The sequence below is a fragment of the Periophthalmus magnuspinnatus genome, chromosome 11 (assembly GCF_009829125.3).
Source record: "Periophthalmus magnuspinnatus isolate fPerMag1 chromosome 11, fPerMag1.2.pri, whole genome shotgun sequence".
NCBI lineage: Eukaryota > Metazoa > Chordata > Actinopteri > Gobiiformes > Gobiidae > Periophthalmus > Periophthalmus magnuspinnatus.
Genome location: NC_047136.2, coordinates 11,704,017 through 11,727,338, shown reverse-complemented (window position 1 = coordinate 11,727,338; position 23,322 = coordinate 11,704,017). Strand labels below are relative to the sequence as shown.

At 37.0% G+C, this 23,322-nt stretch overlaps 1 protein-coding gene across 2 annotated transcripts in view; it reads right to left on the bottom strand.

The window, feature by feature from the left end:
• The window catches only part of celf3a (cugbp, Elav-like family member 3a), a 55,081-nt gene that overhangs the window by 20,726 nt on the left and 11,033 nt on the right, over positions 1 to 23,322 (bottom strand). For both annotated transcript variants that reach the window (XM_033975203.2, XM_033975204.2), the window contains exon 4: positions 902 to 950. In XM_033975203.2, the coding sequence (XP_033831094.1) occupies positions 902 to 950 (49 nt within the window). The remainder of the gene's footprint in view (positions 1 to 901; positions 951 to 23,322) is intronic.

Genomic DNA, 23,322 nt, shown 5'->3' with positions numbered 1-23,322 from the left:
ATGGGACAGGAGCTCAGTGATAGTGTTTTGAATGTAGGCCAAGCTGTCGATGTGTGTGATACAGGTATAGTTAAAGTGTAACAAATCCTCCATCTGCACCGGTCGTTAAAGCACTGAGGCCTGAAATTGTAGTTTTCCAAAGTCAGCGCGCCACAAGGACGATGAATCCTTCAGCGTTGACATGTGAATCTATACCATACCATGACATTGCTCTTTAAGTTTTTGTTTTATTTAAAGACACACTATGTACCTTTTTGAAGGTGGTTCACCAACGGCTTGTCTTCATGGAGATGTCATTGTTTTGGTTTAGTGTTAATTTTACACAGTATTATATTAATGTATCTATCTTGCATTTACTGAACTGCAGATGTTCAAAATCACCTGAAAATCCTACATTATTACTGTCAGTGGGACCACCTCTTCACAGATCTGACCTGTAACTTAATTAAGCTATACTTACTCATTCACTGCATTTGATCCATAAAATCTACTTTGTCAGTGCCATAGCAAGAAACTAGGGCTATAACTCAACTTTATAAAGTAGAGCAATTTCTCATCTCAGCAACCAGGTAACAAGCAAACACCAAGTTCAATATATATTTTTAAATAAAATAAATAAATAAATAAATAATATAATAATAAAATAAATCTGAAATTCAGTAATAAACCAGGACTAAATCATTATCCGAATAAGTGAATAAATAAGGCTTAAACTGGACAAAACTGTAACTTTTAAGGTGAACCAAAATAACTGAATTGTGAATCTTGTACATGGACACCGCCTTCTCCTTTGTGATATACTGTATTTTATACCTATTGTAGTAACAGTGATATTGTTGCCAGAGTAATGATAAAGTGGTTGTTTGAACAGGTGTATTGACAGAGGAAAGGCTGCGCTTACCCCCTCTGCTCTCACTGTCTGCTGGCTTCACCTGGATCGGGCGGTTCATCTGGAGAGAAAGAAAGAACAAATATATTTAAATTATTGTAACACTGACAATAGAGCAGCACAATTAATGATTACTGAATCGACATTGTAATTTCAATGGACGCTTTTAACCAACCGCAAAGTGCAATTTTTGAAGTGCCACAGTTTCTGCACAAACAACCAAATATTTTGTCTTATTCTGCAAAAAACTGCTCACCCTGAAGTTTAGCTCTGCACAAACATGTGCTGAAATGAGATTTTTGTATTGTAGTTTGCCACTTCATATTTCATTTTGTCAATTCTTCTGGACCTTTTAAAATGTGAACTTTGAACAAAATTGTATTATTGAAATATATATTGTAAATCTAATCGTAATCGCTATCAGAAAATCAGGATTAGATATTTTTCACAAATTATTCAGCGCTAATTGACACATATAAAATGCAGAGGTTCAATAAATACAATCATATTTCAAATATTTTGTCAATTTAAATCAAATATTACCATGTCTTTCAATGGACAGTCTTTCAAGTCTAGCATCTTGTGGCACATCTGGTGGATAGGGGGGACCATATGGACATCCCTGGACTGTGCAAATCCATCAACAAACACCATTTCTTTCCTTCACTTTGTTTTGTTTGCCACCAAATAAAAGAGAAAAAAAGCAAACCTAATAGCATGATCAATAGAAAGAAAACAGAAAGAACAAGGACTGAAACAAACATGTAGCTTGAAAATTACATTCAATCCAAGAACTATGTTTAAAAAAAACAAAAACAAATGTATTGGTATTTTTAAATCAAGATTTCACACAGGAACACTGACATTTAAAAGGGTTAGAAAAAATATAAACTGCTAATCTAAACACAAAAACCCATCCATTTCAGAATTTATGAAGAGGTCTAAAAATGGTTAGCAAGTTTTGTACAATACAAGACTCCATGGAAACACAGAGACATTTAGTTCATACTGCAGAAATTGTTGGAGATTTGTGCCCATTCAAACTGCAATTTTCGTTTGAGTGTGGTTTATTGTAAAGCCTGACTTAACTCAATTAATCTTTAACTATTCTAAAGACCCAAATTGATGATAGTTGCACAAGGAAAACAAGAAATACTGCTATAAAAAGCACTACAAGTCCCACCTCTGCCCAATTTACAGCGCCTGGATTCACGGGAGCTTGTGTGAAAGAGGAGTGTGAAGAAATGATGAGGAGACAAACTGAAGCAGATCTAAACCAGGACTAATCAGTGATACAAACTTTGAATTCAAGATCATTAAGGGAATCTAAATAAATAAAGCAGGACATGAACTGCATTTATGATGTTAAAGGAACTGCATATAAGATTTAGATTTTAAATTCTATAAACATGACCTGTCTGTGTCCCCTGATATGAGGTAGAAATGTTCAAATCAAATACAGATTTTACTCATAACAATAGTAATGCTGATTTATTCTTCATTACAATAACACTGGGCATGATGGCCAGGTTGTTTATATTTGGTGTTCTGGTTCTCAAGATGATTAAGAGAATAAGCCTCACATGACACTCTCATTTGGGTTGCCAGATTCAATGCTGAATTCCAGCTGGTTTAAACCTAAAAGGACTCTCTCTGATCTGAATTCTCACTATCTAAATCCCAGCACCTGCAGCCAAACATTAATCAGTGCATCAGCTGCTACAGTATGCTACCCGTGTACTGAGAATGAAAAAAATGTGTATGTGTCTTTTATCTGCAAGTTTGGGCACTGGCAACCCAGGTTCATTTGTGGGTTTTAAAACTAAGAGTGCAGGATGCACACAGTTCCTTTAAGTATTTATTATGACATGCTACTTTAACTGTTTTTCCTAGTTTTGTGTTTCCCTTATGGATCGGTGGGGTTTATTTTAGAGTGCGTTCACACTTTCACACCCACATTCTTATCAAAATAGCGACTAAACTGGGACTAAACTGGGACTAAATATGGACTAGACCAGGACTGTACCAAAACTAGAACAGTACCAGCCCAGGTATATGGCAGGAGTAAACGACCAACCACAACAAATATGAACACAGTCCAAGTCTATGTATAGAGGTGCAAAAATATAACACTCAACACAACAATTTGAGAGTCAAGTTTAGACCTGGTAAAGAGGGTCTAACTTGGTTCATAGGTTACATCTGTTTTTAGTTCTTGTTTATATTTGGCTCTTTCTTTTTCAAACTTTCAGTCCTGGTTTTAACCTGACTTGTATACTAGAGCAGACCAGTTTTAATATTGGTTTAGATCTGATTTAGTCCAGATGTTTGTAGGACTGTTGCCATAACGATTAACAATTTGAAACTAAATATTATATCATTTGAATGGAAAACAAGGGTCCTCAAAATGTTGCACATAACATGAAGTTGAAACCCGTGAATAGATCTAGTTCAGCCCTGGAATCAAGTCTAAGGTTCAGCCATGGCTTTAGTCCAGTTAAGAACTAGTTTCTTATGTGAACCTGCTTTAGTCCTGGTTTAGACCGTGTTTAGTCCAAAACCAGATGACAGCTTCAGTTATGGGTTTGACCAGATTTATTCACATTTAGCTCATTTTAGTTTTGCACATAATTTCAAACCCCTGGTGTAGCCTGTAGCCTCCTCTGTTTATAATAACATATTATAGTCAGACATCTTGCTTGTACACTACAACTTCACAGTCTCGAGTTTCCTTTCCCTCTTTTTTGCTTCTCACTGACATAGATATGTTTGATATTATATTCACTGTCTCTCTCAGTCTATAATCCCTCCACTGTCTAGCATTCCTCCTTCTTCTCCCCCTATCGCACAAAACCAGGAAAAGCACACATCACACCCACACGGGATTGGGCCTGTGATAAGATTAACGCTCGTCGGCTAATCTGGATTACAGCAACGGGCACCGTCCAAGTGCAGTGACAGACAGAGGGGCAGGTAGGTTCCAAGCACCCCACACAGGGGCATTGTGGAGAGGCAAAGTGGGGTATGTAAAAAAATAAACAAAACACAAATTTCATTTCTGGGATGGACATTACACTGATTTAACTTTAGCCCAAAAAAAACTTTACCTTAACATAAATTAAAGTGCATATTTTACTACTCATTTCTCTAAAACATAGTTAACATCATTAGATTTAAAATTTTACAAAAAATCTTACCTAGGCTTTTCTAGTTTCAGTTTATGCTTTGTGCTTCATCACAAGCAGCAGATATGACATTATGCTGCTATGTCTATTCTTTTTTAAATCTGAATATTAATATTAAATATAATATCAAATCTGAAAATTAATCTATGTGTGTGTGTGTGTATATATATATATATATATATATATATATATATATATATATATATATATATATATATATATATATGTGTGTGTGTGTGTGTGTGTGTGTGTGTGTGTGTGTGTATACACACACACACACACCCCCCCACACACACACACACACACATATTTCAATATATTATAGTGATAGTTTATATAAATATAATATATTTATATAATACGTTTACCATGTAGGGTCAATTTTAAATTGTAAAAATGAGCTAGAAGTAGATGTGGTGACCCAAAATGACACTATAGTACTGTAGGCTTATGTTTGGGTACCATAGAGAGAAGCCATGAATTTACATTAAGGCCAGAATGCTCCGCCAGGCCACAACGGAAATCTTGTTTTGGGTTTTTCTATTATTATTGTCTAGTATTTATTCTGCCCTGTTTCATTACAACTATATTTTAACTATAATTGCTTATTTTCTAAGAGAGTTTTGTGTGCACCCGAGTGATTTCCCTTGTGGATCTGTAAAGTTTATTTAAATCCAAGTCTAGAAGTGCAAAAATATAACAGGCCACTAGGGACACTGCTTTCTTAGACTGCTGTGTATTTATTACGGAGGAGATATTCTCAAACCGCAATCATAGGTCCACTAAAAATAATGACGTTTTTGGGGTAATTTTGCCAAAGTACATTTTACAATGATATTCAATCAATCTATTATGAGACACCATATGCATCTTACTGCAGTATGTAACTTTTCTGGTGAGAGGTCCGCCACTTGCATGTCTCAATGGAGATGTTATGGCTTTGCCTGGAATGTTCCACAGTATGGCATTAAAATCTTACATTTATTCAATTGCAGATGGTTTCATGCTCAATAATACCTAGGGAAAAGATGTATTTGTACAAAGACTCTGACTGTAACTTGAGCTGGTGGTGTTCCCTGCTTGTCTCCATGGGGATACATTTAATGGCATACTGTGGAACATTCAAACAAAGGACTAACATCCCCATGGAGACAAGCATGTGGAGTTACATAGTGTACCTTTAAGTACCTGGCTAGATAAACAATTTCCCTTTGCCGAGATCAAAATTTTGGCGCACTTTTTATTTTATTTGATATAAAGTCCATATTGGGAATTCAGTTAATATGGACAGAGAAAATAGTAGATCAATCAAGAGTGAATTATTCCATACTAACAAGCTGATGTGCTTTTTGGTTTTATTTTTATTCCAGTGGCATGATAACCAGAGGCAAAATGAAAAAGTTGAATTATTTATGAACTGCTTTTCAGTAGAAACACCTTGAATTTTAAATGTACAAAAATTGTCAGAAAATGTTGAAAAGTTGAGTGAAACAGTGATAAAAGAACCTCAATAAAAAGGCAACAAAATGCAGTTTATTCACTGTTCATCGCTCACTGTATCTTGTATTAAAAGAAGTTAAAGAGTAATACTAAATATCTTTTTACGGGTACGGCAGGTAGTTAAAACCATGCTTCGGAACATTATGGAACATTATGGTTATAGATAAGTTTTATGCCATACTGTGGAAGATGAACAACATTCCCATGGAAAGCCAAAGAAGAGTCAGGTTTGCGGAAATGCAAGCCCGCTCACAGTTAGGATTTTCAGTGCAATAAAAACAACAATAGTGATATATGCATTAATAAAAGCTAAGATTCTTATCACACCTCAATATGAGACAATGAAATTCAGTTAAGCAGGTTTATTGTTATATCGCCAATTGATACGTGTTTCCATGGATACTGCACCATCATTTCAAAATCATCCTTTCAAACAATATTAGTTAAACCTGTTAAAAGACAACTTACTTAGAATATTGAGGATCAGGTTGAACAATAAAGACTTTTATTTGAGTCTATTTCTGGCTAAAAAGTTGCGTACTGGGGCGTATTTCAACTCAGGGATCTCGTTCCAATCTTCGTAAAGTTATATCGGTCTGACTAACGAGGCCATGGATAACTAGCCCAGTACATGCAGTGAAAGTATATGTGTGCGCAGACAGAGGTGATGATGTGGCGCCCTCAGTGACAGTCAGTTAACTTAACGAAGATCTTAATTATGGAGCGCGTGACATTTCGGCCTTTCCTCCACGCATTGATCCTCTGTGATCGGTCAACGGGAGACGACACTATTGATCCTTCAGTCCGAGATGGAGGTCCGAAGCTGGGACGTGCATGCACAAAATCCCCCCTCTGTCCCCTACTATCTGCTGCTAATATGGATAACTATCTCTTTGTACATTCGATTGATGACACCAATTAATAGGAAAAGATGGGGACGATAGAGGAACAGCGTGTCAAAACTGTCCCCAATCCCTCAACACAAATGTTTGGTGCATAGTAATTTTCACCCAGCAGGATTTCAGCGTTGCATTTGTAATTATATAGGCTATTTCTATTCTCTCTGAGCATGTATCTGAGTTTGTGACTGTAATGTTATTTGAGAGGGATAAAATCAGCTCACCTGTTGTAGTTTCAACTAAGCCAGCTCTTTCTGGTCAGATTAAACTCTAATTTGAGTAACAAAGCTTCAGGCAGAGCAGTGTCTCTGGTTAGCTTCACCCACATAGGGAATGTTGATGACATCGGCTGCAAAGTATCAATAAGAAGTGCAAAGTACCTTGGGGTGAAAGCACTTGTAGCTCGTGCTAATGACTGTTTTGTCTCCTGTTTGTTGACTTGAGATTTTGACAAGTACGTCAAATTGTGAAGACACATTTTTTATTCATCCCTTTTTCACAATCGTAACAGGAAGGACTAGTATGATGTGAGATGACCTAATTCACAATGGCATTTTAATTTTAACATTTTAAAGAAATAAAACCTTAAAAATATATAATTTTATTTGCTAAAAGATTTACAGGGATAGCAAGGCGCTGAGTTAACATCAATAGGTGCCAAAATCGCTATTAAAGAAGTGTGAGAGTGTTGCTGGGTGGGTCAATTTAATTTGATCGTTGTCATAGAAACAAATGCCATAAGTTATAAGAGGGGTCACGTTACTTGTATGGGGTATTAAACGGTAACACATAACATCTTTAGATCACCATGTTACTTTTTATTGTTTTTTTATTGATATTTTTTATTTTTATTTCTTTTGCTCTCTGCACTAAGGCACTCCCCCTTCAGAGCGCCATCACAACACAATCAGCGTGCATCCTGCTAATAAAACAACTGCACATCACATCAGGCTTTATCAAGTTGCTGTGTACAGTTTTGTATCATGTTTTTCTATATTTATGGAGAATTGTCATGTGGGAGCGTGGGTGACGTGGGCTTGTGGGCGGAGCTTTGCACAGAATCTTACAGCTAAACGTAAGGAGGGTTTGAACAGGCCCGAGAGAGATTGCAAAATTATTCAAACATGCATGGATGACTTCTAACCCTCTTCAGGCATGTTTTTGATGAGGGAACAATGTTATAACATGGTAGAAAGCTGTAAAAAAAAAAAAAAAAAAAAAAAAAAAACAACAATCTGCATTATATCCCCTTGTTATTTATATTGTATTATTAATTGCCTTGCCAGTGTTCTTTTGAGACGTTATAAATTCATTTTTTAAATCCTGAAGTATACCACTGCTTAATATTTTGACTTGCCACAAATTCTCTGTAAGTTTCTGACCAAAAAGAAAAGAAAACACATATTTTTAAAGACTTTAGCAATTTAGGTGAGAAAAAAATATGACACTGCATAATAGACACAGTAGATGAACATGTGTGGAAAAATATATGACATAAGGTGCTCGTGATTCACTACAAAAACCATATTAAACATTTAAACTAACGTGCAGATAGCGGCCTACCCATGGTTAATTTTACATTATCTCACTGTGTATCTTAGCACAAACTCACAATAGTGGTAACATAAATAATAGATTGTAGATTGCATTATGAGAGTGGGCTCGTGATGTAATTAACAATAGACCCATATTAAATAAAAAAATAGTGATATGCACATTAATCAAAGCTACGATTTGTATCACACCCAAACGTGCGACAATGAAATTCAATTAAACAGGTTTATTGTAATCTAGCCCATTGAAACATGTTTCCATGGATACTGTGTCATTGTTTCAAAATCGTACTTTCAAAAAATTAAATGACAATGTTAGTATACTGAAGAGCAGCTTGAACAATAAAGTATCTATAAAAGACATAAATAAGATAGAAGACCTTGGGGATTTCAATACTGCAGTCTTGGTAATCAGTGGTGGAAGAAGTACTCAATTTTGTAACTTAAGTAGCAACAAAATACTTAAGTAAAAGTGTCACATGAAAACACTGACTTAAGAGAAAGTATTGAAGTACCTGTTTAAAAGTGTAAAAGGTAAAAGTATTTAATAAAGCTTCTAATGAATAAAGATTTATACTGAGTTTTGTTCAACAGAAACAATGGAACTGATAGTTTATTCCCTCGCTGTTTGTATTTGTATATTTTTGTTTGCTCAAACTACGAACGTGTTTAAGATAAATCCCAGGTCTCAAACTATAGTAAACACATACTTATACTTTTCAGTCCTGCTCAAAAATGTAGTGGAGTAGAAAGTACAGACACCTTCTCTCAAATGTAGTTAAATAAAAGTAAAAAATATCCACTTTAAAATGTACTTAAGAAAATACGTAAAATTTGGACTTAAGTACAGTACTTTACTACTTTTACTTTGTAAGGTTCCTACAACACACTGACATTTGATAACAACTGGACAACAACTACTGCATTGGTTGAAAAAAGGGAAGTTACTGTACGAGCAAATATTGGTAACACTTTTAATAAACAACGAATAAAAAAGGCTGAGTAAGTAATATCCTAACTTCTTGAATAAGTTTAGTTTTTAAGCCTGAATCACTCTTAATAAAGTGTTTGTTCATTATGAATTAAGTCCTTGTTTGTGCTTTCTTCAAGTGTAGTTGTTATAATATAGTGGTACCCAAATATCATTAGATTTTCTCAAGTTTAAAAAAAGTTTAAAAGAAAATATCCAGCTGTAAATTTGTGTAGTTCATTGATATATGTGACCTGTAACCTGTTTGAATGCGACTAGAAAATCCTATGTGGTCTTTTCTCTCTGTTGGAAACACAAACATTAAAGGGCACAGCTTTGGTGATAAGGAGGATGTGTGACAGATGGCGCGTGCAGCAGAAATGAATTAGAATATACAAGAGGACAGAGAGAAGGGGGGGAGGAGAGATGGATAGAGGAGAGGGGTAACAGAGGAGAGGAACGAGAGAGAACGGGTGGGTGCAAAGAGAAAGCAAAAAAATATAGGAGAGGAGAGAAGGAAGGAGAGAGAGGGGGGCTGACAAAAAGACAGGAGAGAAGAAACGGTGATAAAGGAGAGGCAGAAGAGGAGAGAAGAGGAGGAAGACGAAAGAGAGGAGAAAGTAGTGAAGAGGGAAAGGGAGAAGAGGGAGAGAGAGAGGGGAGAAGGGGGGGGGTGAGAAGAGATAGGAGAGAGAGAGCAAAAAAGATAATAGATGAGGGAGGGGAAAGAGGAGAGATCGGAGAAGAGAGACTGAGGGGGAGATGAGAAAAGAGAGGGAGAAAGTGAAAAACACAGGAGAGATGGAAGTAGAGAGAGAAAGGGGAAGAGGGAGAGAAGGAGGGAGGAGAAGAGGGAGAAAGCAGGGAAAGAAGAAGAGAGAAAGTAAAAAAAGACTGAATAAGAAGAAAAGAGAAGAGATACAGACAGAGGGACAGACAGAAGAGGGTTGAAGGAATAAAAGACAGAAAGAAGAGGAAGAGAGAAGGGAGAAGAGAGAGAAGAAAACCAAGAGAGAAGAGAAGAGAAAAGGGGAGTGGGGAGAGGAGAGAAGTGACGGCCATCATCCAGGCCCCGGTGCCACTCCAGATCGGCACGGCAACCATCGTCATGACAACCCTGTGATGATGAGAGCCGCACAGACGTAACACACACGCACAATCAGGTACAAACAAGAACTGAGAGAGAGAGAGAGAACGGGAGGGAGGGAGAGAAAGAGAAAGAGGGAGAGAGAGGAGCACAGAGGGAAAAATGAAAGAGGGAGAGAGAGGAGGTGAACGGGAGAAAAAGAGACAAAGACGGGGAGTGAGGAAGAGGAGGAGAGAGGGAAAGAGGGAGCGAGAGGAGGTGAAAGGGAAACAGGGAGAGACAGAGAGAGAGAGAAAAAGGGAGAGGACAAGAGAAAGAAAGATGGCGGGAGGGAGAGAGGGAGAGGGGGGAAGGAAACAAATGAGGGGACAAAGGAGGCTTCTAGGTCGGGAGATTAGGAGGTAGTCAATACGCACAGAGCTCTCAAGTGTACAGCAGCAAAGAGGTCCATAGGCTGTATTTATATTTATACGTGGCTTTATGTTCAATTAAGTCACGCCACGCCTCTGCCCGGTTACTGTTGCTATAGGAAAGATCAATTCCTTTCTATTTGAGACAACATATACATTTGAATACATGCACTTTACTGTATAGTGTACTGGCTGTACGGTGGCCTTCAAAAGCAATCCAGCACAAGCATGATTTGACGAGAGCTCTGAGCAAACACCGTGGGTCCTGCCAACTGGATACTATGGCCAGTGTTTTAATATATTGGTAACTGTAAGGAAAAGACTACTAAAACGTGCATGCTTATGTAAATTCTCTGGTGGGAGGTATACAACCCACTTGTCTCCATGGAGATGTTACTGCTTTGCCTGGAATGTTCCACAGTATGACATTAAACTAATCTAATTCATTTGCCTCTTCATATGACCTGTAACTCGGCCCGGTGAAGTCATCTGTTTGTCTCCATGGTGATAAATGTCATCATATGGTGGAAAGCAATAACATCTCAGTGGAGACAAGCAGATGGTGGAAAAGTTACATAGTGCACCTTTAAAAAAATGAAATTCAAATGAAAATTAATTTCTCATAAATAAGATAAGCTTTGTGTATAGTGGTGAGATACTTGAGATACAATGTCCTTGAACATGTAGGCCTATGCTAACAGAATTATGATGGGAATTGACTGTCACTGCAATCAATTATATGAAACATGTATACAGTACAATGAAGTACACAAAGTAAGCCTATAAGGCTACAGAAAATGGCAAGTACACCAAGGTTGTATCCAATATAAGAGTCAGATTAGTGAAACATAAGCAATAATCTGTAGAAAATATGCATTGGGAGGTATAGATTTAAAACACAATGATAAACTGTGTGTGTTTATACAGTCAGCAAATTGAATAGCTGCAGATGCACTGAATGAAACATGGACTATATGAGAGGCTCGGGAGAGAAGAGAAGACACGATGCCTGTTGAATGCCTCGAGAGCAGATGCAACCAGAAAAATCTCTCGCTCCAAGCCTGAACCGTTAACACACAATTTACCGTCATTTTCCCTCTGTCCCCTCCTCCACCCCTCTCTCTCCATCCCTCCCTCTCTCCCCCGTAACCCCCTCCGCTCTCTCTGTCTACAGCTTGTTTACAAAATCGCTCCTAAATCGTGCACAGTCAAATCGCGCTCCGGTAATATGAGCAAAAAAGACATCCTTGTTTATTTGGATTCCACTTGCAGAAATTAAAAGGGCATTGTGACTTGCATAGGCAACTACTGTAACATAATATGCCTTTATTTACCGAGATGAGGTGAAAACACATTTAAGTTTGATGAAAGACAAATCAAATATATGCAGAGCAGACACTAAATCAACCAAAAAGAATAACAATTATCTGTCTGGCATATGAGGACTAAACCAGGACTGAACCAGGACTGAACCAGGACTGAACCAGGACTGAACCAGGACTGAACCAGGACTGAACCAGGACTGAACCAGGACTCAACCAGGACTCAAGCAGGACTCAACCAGGACTCAACTAGAGCAGAAGTAGACGTCCAAATCTAAGATGTCAGGGCTAAACAAGAATTAAACCAGGACTAAACTATGATCAGTCCAGTACATTTTGTGAAAATTGTGTTCTGTTGAAATGCAATCCATAAAATAGATGTTATCAAGCCACTAATGAAAACTATTTATTTAGCTCAAGCAGAGTACATACAAAAAATAGGCAAGAACCTTTCATCATGTTTTACAAATTCCCTTCTCCTCTCTCTGTCTTTCTCTCTTTCCTGTTCTCTCCCTCTCTCTCCCTTTTTCTTCTCTCTCGTTCACTCCCCCTGTCTACAGTTTGTTTACAAAATCACTCCCAAATTGTGCACAGCCAAAACCCGCTTTGCTAACATGAGCAACAACGACATCCGCATTTAATTCCTCTCCCATTTGCAAAGATTATAACCGCTCCTACGCCTTGCTTTGACTACATCACAACAAGCTAAAAATGATGCTAGTAATAAACCCCAAACCAGGACAAAAGGCTGTATACTGGACATGACTCGACTAAAAAAAACATTACGGTTGGTCCATGAGGGTCGGCCAGTGCTGCTGCCACATACTTAATCTTACCCATTCCCCCGGGATTTCACTGGATTATGAGATATTAAACCCATAGATTATCCAATCACATCGCAGATCGACCCTCGGCAATAATGCACAACCTCGCAGCCACCAACATCTATAAGTAAAAGGCAGCAGAGTGTCTTTAAAAGGGAAAGAGTATCTATATATGTATAAAGTGCAGGGTCACGTAGGGTGTTTGCACCACACTCTGTCTTGTGGTAATGTTTTTGGTATTAGGTCACCGCTGTGCATTCAGTGGTATATAGAAATAATATTAGACTATTTATAAAGAAAATAAGAAGTGTGTGTGTGTGTGTGTGTGTGTGTGTGTGTGGGGGGGTGTGTGTGCGTGTGCGCGCGTGTGTGTGGGTGTGTGGGTGTGTGTGTGCGTGTTTTATTAAGCATTTTAAAATTAATGTTATGAAAATTAGTTGTTTAATTAGAAATGTATACAGTGTAAAACAGTTGAGACTCTGCGTGCAGTCACTTTGATGTTCAAGGTTTTTGTTATGCATCTCCTTGTGGATGCTGGGTAAAAAATGGGATAAAGCAATAGATTTAACACGATTTAAAAATATATAATCGTATATATATTTTGTTGGTGCAAAAGTGTGTTTTATGATGTCAGTCAAAACATCTGCACATCTCTGGGCTTAAACAAATTGTATTAAAAAAAACCTAAACAAAACAAAAAAAGGCATTTTTATAAACATGTTGCAGTAGGAGTTGTGCGTTGTGTCCACTAGCGTATTCAGAAGCATCACCACTTGAGAAAGGACTGAAACATTAACTGTTAAACTAATACAAGAATCCCATGCATTTCAGAACAACAAACTGAGGTCTAAACCACCAATGACCAATCCAAACTGCAACCCTGATTATCTTGCTGGTCTATTTTCTATTATAAAACTATCATTGCTGTGTGTATTTCTTTTCCTTTTTACTGGATGGATGGAGTGATGGAGGGAGGAGAGAGAGAGAAGGTGGGGGCTTTATATGGGTGGAGCCAAATGGGACAGAGAGCTCACATACAAGGGGGAGGAGGAGGGGGGGCAGCTACAAAGACAATTTTCCATCTCGGCTCCATCGCATCACAGCGGCCGGTCATCGCATCCCAGCCGTCTCCTAGCAACCGCATCCCCCCCCCCCTTCCACACCCCCCGTCGCCGCGGCAACGTCTCCAAGGCAACCAGACCTGCGACCGTAATCAACCTCCTCCTCCCCTTTACCCACCCATCGCTTTTCCCTTTGCTCTATTTCTACTGCTGGAGCTTTTTTTTCCCTTTCTACCTATTCTTTCTTTCTCTTTTCTTTCACGACAAAAACCACTCAGGCCCAGTCGGGACGCACTTAACAGAGGGGTAGAAGGGGTGAAGAAAGCACAGGTGGAAATTGGTTGTATTCAGGTACTATAGTCTGGTGATGTCAAAACCCCAGATGGAGGGACAAGGAGCGGTATAAATGAATAGTGAAGAGGCAATATTTTTTTTAAAGAAATATGCAAATGCAGAATTGACAAATGCTGAGGCTTTTTGTCAGGGATTTGGTCTACTCAGTCAATATAATCCTGGAATACTGTGGATGTCTGGGGATGTCGACCTATAGCAATCTGGACTGTGTGATTGAAAGGCACTGTTTGTCACTATGGAAAAAAAACAAACAAACAAACAATTTTGCTGTGGAAAATAAAAGACAATGGATTTTGTAATAGTGATAATTCATAAGGATTAGGATTATAGGCCCAGTAACTGCAGAAATATCACCAATAAACCAGATCAACACATGTGAAGATTGTGTTGCTATAAAACTGATTAAAACAAGGTTGTTTCTAATGCTCAATTTGACTAGAATGGCTGTAAGTTAATTTGCTAAAATGGATAAGTGCTATTAATATTCAGTGTAATACTCACACATTATATTTTTAACGTCTCTTTTATCATTTTACTATTATTCCCTGATTTATGTTGCACCATATCGTCAAAACATATTCCTGTCCTCATTTGTGAATACTGCTCACTGACAATAGCTATAAAACAGATTTTTCTGATTCTTTTTTCTTTTTTAATGAAAAATGAAATGAAATGAAAAATAAGGTGGGAATCAATGTTTTCAAGTGACAGATCTAGGCCTGTCATGATAAGTAATATATCGACTTATCAATTTTTATCGTGTGCATGTTTCTTTGCAATAGTGGTGAGGTTTTTGACATTTTTATGTGATATAATGAAATTTGAGATGTAATTGAGAGACTAAATAACTTCTGTGGTGGATTATAGGTTCTTTCTGCTGTTTATTTTTCGCAGCTCAGGCCTTTTAATGATACTGTTTATTTAAAAATTTATTCACTGGGATTATTCTGCTTTGTGTCAGTGGCATAAAGCAGTTTCAATATTATCGTTTATCATAATATTTCTCACTAGTGATATATTGTGCTTCACAGATCTCAGCTCAAAAATTAAACCACTTCTACATCAAAACTCAACTTTAGTTTCACTGAAAGAAGAATATAGTACCAAAAATAAATTATATGTTTTATTTCTCATCTGTTTGTGCAAATTAGCTCTAATTTTCAAAATATCAGATACTTCTGATGTCAACTAATACAGTTCTGACAGCAAAAACGCAACCTATAGCATACATCGTTTCATTTTTCATCTTTTCTTCTTCACAAACAGCTCTCAGTCTGTTCTTCACAGAGGGATAAGGTGGGTGAAAGAAGCACAGGTGGATATCGGTGCACTGACACAATAGAAGGGAATGAGGCAGACGCTTTTACAGCCTGGACTCACGGTGTTTTTTATGGAGATGAGCCGTGTGGCTTCTTTTGAGGGACATTATGACTGGGGGTGGATTTACTGGTGCTGAAAAGGGACAAACTAAATGGACACAAAAGACGGAGAAAATGATGCTAAAAGGAACAAATAGGTTGAGTGTATTAAAGGGGATATATTGTGCACATGGCATTTGTCTAATTGGCTTTTTAGGCAGCACGCACACTATGGCACGAACACTGAGGCATATATTTGCGTTTTATTTGAGTTTTTGGTAGAAGTAGCATCCTTAAATAGACATGAGTCAGAGGGCATTACCTTCAGACTTAATGCATCTCAACATTTCTGAATTCCTAATGTGAATGAAAAGAACTTTAATATTATAAAACTCTGCAAATATTAAAATGTATTAGTCAGATGCTACCCCATTTTACATTCGTCTTTTGCTGTGGTTTTAAATAAAGTTTATTTTCATTGTGGTTTTATGGTTAAGGTTACAGAATTTAAAGGGAATATCGGATTTAATATCAATTCAAGGCAATCAAATGTATGGTAGTAACAACCCTATGTCCAAAGTTGCTATAGATTTATTCATCTGTTTTATTTTTGTTTAGTTTTTTTCCTATAGTTACATTTTCAAAGAAAGAGGTTTGCACATGTCAAATTTTGAGAAAACATGTGACACAACAGGGTTATACAGGGTAACTGTTAATTAAATTGAATTGGATCAAAACTAGATACATATGTAGATGAATCTTTTCTAAGTCTATTCTAAAATGCTATTAATGATGCTAACATGGCTTATAAGCTTACCAGTTGAGCTCAGGCACCAAAGGGGTAATATTATGCATGATAAGATAATTCAGCGTGGTATTTTCTAGAAAATACACAAGCTGAAACTACAACAAAATCTCACCACCAAGTACAAAATAGAAAATGGAATAAATGTGTTGTTAAAATGTTTTAAATCTAGATTCCTCCAATATTTTAATTCAGTGCTAGATTATGTAGAGATTTTTGTCATTTTCCTAAAAAATTGTGATCGCATATCCCCAAACACATCCTGTAGCATAACGTCTCTCTATAAAAGCAATAGGGCTGAACGAGTTGGGAAAAATACATAATTTTTTCCAAATTTTCCCAAATTTTCCTGACAAGTACTGTGATTGTGATCAGATTTGTGATTTATGTTTTAATAGTACAAAGTTCAAAGTTCTCATTTTAAATAATTGACAGGATGCATGAACTGACAAACAAGAATCCCATTTCAGAGCCTAAACTGCAGAGTTAGCAGTTTTTTTATGGAGAATAAGACAGCATATTTTGTTGTTTCTGGAGGAAATTATGTTGCGATTTACCAATTGTGTCCATTTAAATTGTGTTTAATCTTGCCATAATCTATCAAAACAGCTAATCTGTAACTAAAATATAAATTCACAGCCTAAACCTGCTCCTCCCCTTGTATTATTTTAACCTGGACACTAAATCAATCCAACACAGAGAGATTGGCAGCGTGGGGCTTGTACAGTCCAATAATATTGAATCAATGATCCTCTGTCGATGTCTGAGCCACTTCCTCCACCTGTCTCTCCTCTCTGCAGGCTTCACTAGTTTGTCCGGCAGCTGACAAGTCTCCAAAACTGCTTTTTCCCTTCGCTATTCGAGACAGGCGGCCAGCAAAAACCCTCCAAAGTATAGAGAATATCAAAGAGTACATTTATAACAAAACTGCAGTAGACTTTCAATTGTTTGGTCTGTTAAATATTCATGTCAAGCGGCGTTTGACTCGCCTCACTGGAGCTTCGGAGCAAAACAATTGTACAGAATAGGCTTTTCTCCTTCTGCTCTTTTAATTCAAGCTTTTTACACTATATGTCAGTCAATGCTGTCTCATTTGGTCACTAGTTCAAAGAGCCCCTAATAGGTTGTGTTCACGGTCAAGAAGTGGATGTCAAAAACGCAGTTGGAAAGGAAAGCGGGGCCAATTTTGCTTTCGACCAGAGGATCTCAAATAAGAACCACTGCTGCTGATAGGTACGCAGACTTTTATATAACACTAAAACCCAACTTATTTTTATACATTTGATTGCACACAACAATTTACTTTTGTTAACTTTTTGTGGCAAGTTCGTTTATGATTGAGAGAACACAGATTTTTTATTCACTCTTTTGTCTTGTCTTGATCTCTCAAAAATGATGGGATTGCTAATGGTGTCATCCTCACATCTTGTTTTGGTCCAAATGTTCTAAGCTCCATAGATACATACAACATAACAGTGAGGAGCTATTAACCTAGTCAAAACTGAGTGTGTCTTTGAATAACAAAACTGAATCAGTAGCACAAGTAAGGCATATAGGAACTGAATAATGTAGAACTTTTTACGCCAAACATATAAAACATAAAGACAAACATATAAAACGTCGTGCAGCACACGTCAAATTTTGGGAATTATATGTCTAATAATCCCATAAAGGCACAACAAGCATATAAAATAAACTGCGTTGGTCCCAGTAACAAGATCTAAACATCTACTTTCCTGCTTCATCAGCCCACCATCCCCCCTTTAAAAAAAACAAAAAACAACAGTATTCCTCCATGACAGATGTCTGTATTTAAGCAGATAAACCCTCACGAGTGCACCCCCTTTTTTTACCCCCCACCCCCCCTTCATTATGTAAAACTTTCATTCATTTCCGACACCCCTCCCCCCCGGCCCTCTCCCTATAGCCCCCTGCTTCGTTTATCCAATTTCAGTCTAATTCACACCCATTTACCACCTCTATAAATCCAATCTGTGCTCATCATTACATTGGGACCAGAGTGACGGCCACAGGACAGAAAAGTAGTTTTCTTTTCAGCGATATAGATAGTTCACATGCAGTACAAGAACATACTGAGAAACTGCATGCAAAATATCACATCTGGAAGCTAGTGAAACTAATATTTTTTACTTTATAATACTTATTCAGTTGCTTGGATTTAATTAAGGACCAAACTAGACCTGGAATAAACTTAACGACTAGGCTTAAATAGTTTTAGGGTAAAAACAAACACATATTTTTGAACATGACTGACAAAAGATATCCAAAAACAGGCTTAGAACTTTGTAAACACTATGAAAAAGCAACTTATCATAAGGTTGATAATTCAATCTCTATACCCATTGCATATTGACATTGTGCCTTTTCATATGGCACTGGTATATGAAAATGTTACTGTGTGTTTTTCAGAGTTTGCTGGGCCATTTGAACAGAATATGTTCTGTCAATGTGTCCCAGGGCAGGTGACTATGAAAATTTCCAAACCAATCGATAGCCTAAATAATGATATACAAACAAATAGACGTATACTTAATTGATTTAGCAATAACAAAATCATTATGTGAATATTAACTCAATTAGTAATGAACACAGAGCACATGGGTCTCAGCTTCTTGTTCCTACATGGTGCCCTTTTGGAGAATCGTTGACCATTCAAAAGGTATATTTTGTTTTAAATTGTTAATTGCTATGGCAACTGTTCTAACTTTTCATCATTCTGAAACCCACGGGAAGATAATCAGACAAAACACCCTGGACTAACGTTGTCCTGATACATAGAACATATTGCACTTAGAGTTTTTCCATCAACATCACCCTGTCCTTTACCTATGCGCGTCTGTCTGTTCACTTATGCAAACGAAGTAAACGCATGGTTACACACTTAACTCTCGATATATTCATCAAGCTGCGCACGCTACCTCTGAGGCGCGCTAATTGCCATCATCATCATCACCACGGCGATCACTGACACGTCGCCATAGAGGTGCCGCTTACATCTAGTCACGCTAAAAGGTTACAATTTCGCACACACGCAAAAAAAAAAAAAAAAAAAAGGTAATACAGGCATCTGCTGTCTGTCAAAATCTCACGTCACTACGCAATAAAACGTGAGTTATAGACGGAATATAAAACAAGATTTGTCCTGTAATGGCTTTGAAGGTAATCGTGTTTGTTTTGATGCATTTTAAAGCAAATAAAAGAGATAACGTTGGCAATGAATGTGAATATTACATGCATTTATTAGATATGGCAGGTTGACAGGCTGGGTAAAGGCTCTTAAAAGGGTAAACTATACATTTTTTTATGATTTTATTTCAGGAAAACATTTATGAAAGAGAGACACAAGGGATAAAAGATTGATATTTTTAAAAGACAGAAATGTACGTCACGGCATAAAGGAATAAAGGAGACTTCAACTGGTGGGCTATATGGCTGAAATATTGGGTCAATGGTAGTCATGGCTCTATTCGTTCATTATCTATTCATGGGTTTCAATCTCTTTTCATAGATGCCATTTTGAGGGCTTTTGACCATTCAAAAGGTATAATATTTACTTTTGATGTTATAAGTGCTATGGCATGGTGCTTATTTTTCACCACTTTGAACTGCCTAGAAGAAGTAAATGATCATACAGGTCATCTAATGTTGAGAAAAGGAATCCAGAAAACCAAATAAATGCAAAAAAACCACAAAAAAAAAAACCCTTTAAATTCTGTGTATGAAATTTGAAAAAAAAAAATCTTGTATTGAAATTTCCAACATGATAGGATTTGCAGTTTGATTCGGAATAATTACATGGCTTTGAATGTCAAATGAATCCTTTAGTTTAGGTAGGAGGCTTTCGAGGAGGTCAAAACGCTTGCTATTACCCAATGCCAAAATGCCATCCCTACCTTTAAATGTCATATAAAAGCATCATCTGCAATGAGAAATACAATATAATTACAGATGCCATTGACCACACAGTTTTACAGAAATGTGGCTTTTGAAAAACTATACAAGAGGTTCATGTTTGAAATGCAAAGTGACCTAAACAAAAGTCAACAGTGCCAACAAACTTACACAATGCACATTAGCTTAGGATACAGTTTATCAGTATCTGCACGTTTATGCTAGCTTTAGTGGTTTTAAATGTTGTAACCACGGGTCTCATAGTGATGATGAATTAGGACTGTTACCATAGCAACAACATTGACAATTTCAACTAAATATTATAATCCTCCCATTATGTCCTTTAAAAAGTCAACTATACATGGCTTTCAGCTTCCTGTTATATGCAACGTTTTTAGGACATTTTCCCATTCATAAGATAAACTATTTTCTTTTGAATTGTTCATCACTATGGCAACGGCCCTAATTTTTCACCATTCTGAAACCCATGGATACACACGTATAATAAGTGCAAACCCAGTGAGTAGGTGAAGAGTGAAGTAGGCAAAAACATGACTTGTACACTGCATGCCAGATTACTAAAACATAAACTTATAGACTGTCCAGAGTATTGATGACTCTAAGTGAAAATCCAAATCCTATAGCTTAAAATACCACATAATGACAATATCGATCCATGCACTAATAAAAGAAACGCAGTACATTTAGATCAGCAGCCCTTGGTCCAAGTGTGGCTACAGTTGAAGACTGGGAGCACAAATTAGAGCATTCTGGCAATGGCACTTCCCTCCTCGTGTCCTGATCTATATTTAGCATATGCATTTATTTCAGACTATTGATAAAACCCTGTGTCTGCCACTCTCCTTGAGTTCTTATGGCTGAGTAAATGTCAGGCTTAGTCAGATCTCCCACTCAAAAAGGGATGTTTCTACTTGGACTTCAAACCACACAGCTAATAAAATAAAGTATGAATGAGGAAAATGCGAGTTTCTTCAGTCGACAGTGCTGTGCCAAAACTTAAGAGGTTATCACTGAAAAAAGCAGGCCAGTGTTGAAAGATCTGCAGAACTACTAAAAAATAAACATCTAAATAAGAAATTATAGGACCAATGACAAGGCAATAGGATTGCAACACTCAAGATACTGCCTGTCTGGCCTTGAATCAAAAAGAAATGTTGTCTTCAATGCTTTTTGAATACAGGTTGAAGAAGTTCTTTCTGGGGCAGGATAATTTTGAGGAGAAAAATCTAATTGCATTTTTTCTGATAAGTAATGCATTTGCAATTAGATTTGCAATTTGTGTTTTCAAATCAGATTTTAGCTCACAGAGCACTTTTCCAACACATCCATCTACAGGGTTAACAAATCTCATTTTTTCTCTAAACAGGCTGTATATTTTTTTGTTTTCAGAGAACAATCGTTCTGGTTTGATTATTGCACAGCAGAACAGTGACTATTGACAAACTATGGTAAATGGTCAACTTTTTATTTAGCACTTTTGTACCTTCAAGACACTCAAAGCACTCTACACAAATTCAGACACACACAAACACACACACGCACACACACATTAATAGACCAGTGCACACAGACACGTGGTGGGTTGTCTTGCCCAAAGACACAACAACAGCATTCATCTGTGAGAGCTGGAATCACACCAGTGGACCTGACCACTCAACCAATGAGGTTTATGTCAAGAGCAGGACCTTCAACCTTCAGATCAGAAGAAAAACTGAGCTACTGTCAAATATGGATCACCATTATTATTATTATCATTGTTGTACTAATGAAAAACACATTAATTCAAGCTATCTCATGAAGGCCATTATTTGTTATACTAAAAATCCTAATGATTATTTTAAATGTAATGGAATGTCTTTGTATTCTAATGTTTAAATTTACAAACAGCTTGCCACAAAAGCACTGTTTATTAAACCATATTAGTTGTCAACACCTGCCCCTCCCCTCCCCCGCACAGAGGGAAACAGAGGTACAGCCCACTCAGACACAGTTGTATTATTAAATCACTATTGTCTTTAAAATTAACAGATAGTTGTGGCTTTAGTGCAGGGTAAGTGTTTCTGAAGAGGTTTGTTTGTCCCGTATTCAACAGTTGGACCCGCTCTAGGGACCACTGCATTTACTGTACATGTCAAGTATAGGGCTGGGAACTCACATGGGACTCTGGGGTATGTGGCAGCCAATACAGATTTATAATGGCAGTACTGCTGGGGAAATAAATACATTTTAAAACAGGACAGAACACTATATTTCACAAACAAGTCATCTCTCTGCTAATTATTATAGGTGTGTGTATCTGGGGATATATAAATGTTTTATATTGTTACATTCTTGTTCAACTTAACAACTATGCTTTAATCTAACTGCTTTTCACAAGTCTTTTAAAATACAGTACCACATTATTCTTTTTGTACTAAGCAACTGCTACAAGAATTTTCTCTCAAGGACGGATAAAGTTTGTCTATAAAACCTAAATTATATTTCTGGAAAAATTAAGTTTGAGGAAAATTAAACAAAAACTCATTATCATCAGTGTTGGCAAATAAAAAGATATTGACCTTATTATACATAAATATAAGACAACATGGTATTTTAGTTGCAAATATTATCCTCTGGGAATTCTTTCAGAGATTGCAAATATTCAAAAACAAAAATAAATCGGAAAAAGAGAATGGGATTAAGGAAAAGTAGGCCTAAAAACCATGGGATGCAATGTATAGTACATGATAGGTAGTGGGCAGTGCAATCCGACATGAATAGGGCCCCTGGCGTAGGCTGCTGCTCAAATTGAGTTAGAATGTACAGTCTTAATTGGTTGATTATTAACATTCATGAGCAGCAAAGATAATTTAATTTCATGTCTCAATTAGATCAACGAAATGAAAGACTATAGCAGACTTGTGCCGGTTTGGAAAGACAGGAAAGAATTCACTTTATTAAATCTATGATGTTTTGACAGATTTTGTTTGTTTTATTCCACCATTTTACTCAATTTAAAGGGCCCATATTATGCTATTTTCTTATCAATGTTATAATGTTGTTTTCTCATCAAAAACACATCTGGATATTTAGGCTGAGTTCTTGTCTCAAACAGAAACCACTCTGTTCCACTTTGTGATGTCATGTGGTAATACAGGAAGTACTCCACTGTGTTTTTAAACTCCATACAGCT